At 38.4% G+C, this 3,404-nt stretch overlaps 1 protein-coding gene across 1 annotated transcript in view; it reads left to right on the top strand.

Annotated features, from left to right (window-relative positions):
- The window catches only part of LOC140337974 (solute carrier family 13 member 1-like), a gene marked incomplete in the record, with an annotated part of 38,121 nt that overhangs the window by 28,483 nt on the left and 6,234 nt on the right, over positions 1-3,404 (top strand). The window contains 2 exon segments of the mRNA XM_072421880.1: positions 974-1,134; positions 2,772-2,909. Coding sequence (XP_072277981.1) covers positions 974-1,134; positions 2,772-2,909 — 299 coding nt within the window.

Genomic DNA, 3,404 nt, shown 5'->3' with positions numbered 1-3,404 from the left:
AGTGGAAACAGCACACTTGATTGGCTCCCAGTCCTACCCTTCCTTCTCTAAGTGCTGCTATACAGGGAAAAAGCGAAAAATGAATGCAACAAATTAATGGATGGAAAGAAATCTTGTGACATTGCATAAGCTTATTGAAACAATACATGACCAATGCATGCTGTAATCACAGATAAAAGCAGTCCAATAAAATATTAGATTGCATGATTTTTTTTTTTTTTTGCCAGACAGTGTATAAAATACTCACTATAAAAACACAATGATTGGCAATATAAAATGTTACTAGACTTTACATATTACCATATCAAGCAATTAAATTTTAGTTTTTTGCGATCAGATTAGTCAAACATAGTTTGATGGATTGTTGTGGATTACTACATAGTTCTTATTTTATAAATTTTAATTAAAAATCACGTTCTATGCCTACAAATGTTTCCACAGTTCTTGTCCCACTTACATTTCTGCGCTGGTAGAAAAATACTCCCCTAGCCACTCTCTCTGCTCCTCCAATGACCTACTAATGACTTCCTCACTCATAACCTCATCACACGCACAACTCCAAGACTTTTCTAGATCTGCGCTGACTCTCTAGAATGGTCTTTCTCATCCTATTCGGCTTGCTCTTACTTTCTGCTCATTTAAAAGCGACCTCAAAACCCATTTTTTCAAACTTGACTACCTGTCTTCTTCTGTTGCTTAAAACCCTCACTACTTCCCACCATTCAATATATCCCCTCTTTTTTTGTGTTAGTTCCCCCACCACCTAGATTGTAAGCTCTTCAGGGCAGGCTCCTCTCCTCCTCCTGTGTCACTGTTTGTATCTGTCTGTCATTTGCAACCCCCAGTTAATGTACAGCGCTGTGTAATATGATGGTGCTATATAAATACTGTGTAAAATTATTAATAGGTCCATAGCTGGTAGATTTGGTTGAACAATACAAGGGTTTATGATTTTTTTTCTTCTTGATTCAGGTCTCTGGACTTTCTACCTGGGTTGGACACAAGATGGAACCTTTAAGCAACCTGCCTGTCTGGGTGATCGTACTAATCGTCTGTCTGTTGGTGACATCGGTTACAGAAGTAGCAAGCAACCCGGCCACTATCACTATATTCCAGCCCATTCTTTCTTCTTTGGTATGTCCATGTTACTTGTTGATAAATGGCATACAAAACGTATTGTTTCATACACCCATATTACTGCCTAATTGCAAAAAAAGCAGTCTTTTGGTTTTGGGTGGCATCTGGGTGGCACTTCGTTACTGGAAGTAGGAACTGATCTGAGGTTAGATCAGTCTTTGTCAACCTTTTTACACCTGGGAAACCCTTGAAAAAATTATCAGTTCTTGTTTTTTATTTATCAGGTCTTGGTTTTTATTCATCTAGAAAAAAAGACAGTTTATATCGTGTTGCCATGGACTACATGTCATAAATACTAAATCTGTATTTATGTATTGTAAATCAGCCGCATTTGTTTATTCCACTATAGTGGAGTATTACAATAGTAATATACTACTATATAACATTTGCTCCATTAAACACCATAGCATGCTTTCCAATGCAGAAGTGACACTGAACAACTGTGGTCATGTGCTGCCACCTTGTGGAATTGGACGGAATGCCTGTTCAAACTAAATGTTCCAAAATGGAACATTTAGTTTGCATATAGAGTGTAGATATAATAGGCTCACCTAGGCCATTTAAAGGGTAGAAATATTCTCAACTTCACAGAGCACCTAAAAATTTTATACCACATCCATGGATGTTAGACACCAAGTATATCACTTGGTAACTTAATAGCAAAAATTAAGTTTTGGCACCTCCTGTCATGTGCATGGCAAGTCTGTGTTTTTACATCTCTGCAGCAGTTAAAACTTGGGGCTGTTAGTCCTGAAAGCTGTAGGGTTGCATACTTATAACGGCCATCATGATCTTTCCTTTTTTTTAAGTTACTGACTTAGAAGAAGAATGGGTCCAGCAAAGTCCAAAATTGCATTTGACTTCCAATGACATGAAGATGAAAGTCGAGATGTTATGTGCTGGAACCAGCACTGACAAATCCAAAATTGTTTTATTTACAGGTTCCATTTAGGTTACAGCAAACCACAAAATGACTTTTGTTACATGTGAAATAATAATGAGACTTTATACTGTCGCAGAAATTTTTGAGCCGCTCATCATTGTTTTGGACAAACGTCCTCCCTCTTTTATTCCCCCCTATAAAATATATAGCTGGATTATCATTATTACACCATGACTGCATGTTGCAGATAATTATTGTAAGTGTGTAGATTTTATTGCCGTATATAGAGGATCTAGACCAGCCATTCTCAACAAGGGTTCAGTGGAGCCCTAGCCAAAAATAGTTAACTGCCCTTTCATAGGATTGGGCCTGCAAAGTCCTGGGGTCAACACCACTTGGCAGCGCCAGCTGCATGAAACCAAGGACCATTTTAGATGTCTGTAAAGGTGGCATTCTTCCACTGGCAACTAATAAAACTCACATTTTTACCATTGATTGATTATAGCAGGGGGGCCCTGACATCTGAAAATTATTTGAATCTTATTACCCTCAGGAGTAACGAGATTAAAAATGGCTGATCTAGACCCTGACTGTGTTATTTACTTAAATAAATCCGAAAATTCTACTCTTGGGGAAATGGGTGATTGTTACATTTGTTTTCAGTGAGGTTTTGATGCATTTGTAGTAGTAACATAATCATACCTAAACATTAAAAATACCCTGTATGTGTGTTTTTTTTCTTTGGATAAAGGCTGAAGGAATCGGAGTAAACCCCCTTCTAGTGATTATACCAGCTACAATAAGTGCCTCATGTGCGTTCCTTTTGCCTGTTGCCAATCCTCCAAATGCCATTGTGTTTTCATATGGCCATTTAACTGTGCCAGACATGGTAAGTAGATCATACCTATTTATATCTCATGTCTTGGGTGGGCTTTTAATCAAAAAGTGAGGCACAAAATATATGGTTGGAATATGTTTTTCAATTGGCAAATTATATTTTGTGCAACAAATGCCTTTGCAATATCAGATGTTACTTTTAATGTAGCAGTGATCTGACCCTATTGTGTGTTAGTGAAAGAATAGTGCTGTGGGTGGGACTCATCAGATCCACCTACTACAGGCAGCCTGCAAAGAACTATGGGGGGTTGGAGCAGATGCTAGAGTAGTCACCTTGCACAAGGAAAAAGCTGCAGTGACCAGTTCCTATTACAAAAGACAAAGTGCAGGGGTTGTGGAGTTCTGATCAACCTTGAAAGTGACCAGTCCCCATTACATAAGGCTAAGTGCAGGAGTTGTGGAGTAGTGCACAATAGTGTTGGTCGAACAGCTGAGTGTTCAATTCAGCAGCTATTCGATCGAATAGCCTGATATTTTTTGGGTGCTC

The sequence above is a fragment of the Pyxicephalus adspersus genome, chromosome 9 (assembly GCF_032062135.1).
Source record: "Pyxicephalus adspersus chromosome 9, UCB_Pads_2.0, whole genome shotgun sequence".
In the NCBI taxonomy this organism is placed as follows: domain Eukaryota; kingdom Metazoa; phylum Chordata; class Amphibia; order Anura; family Pyxicephalidae; genus Pyxicephalus; species Pyxicephalus adspersus.
The sequence above is the reverse complement of the archived record's forward strand: the minus strand, read 5'-3'. Positions and strand labels throughout refer to the sequence as shown.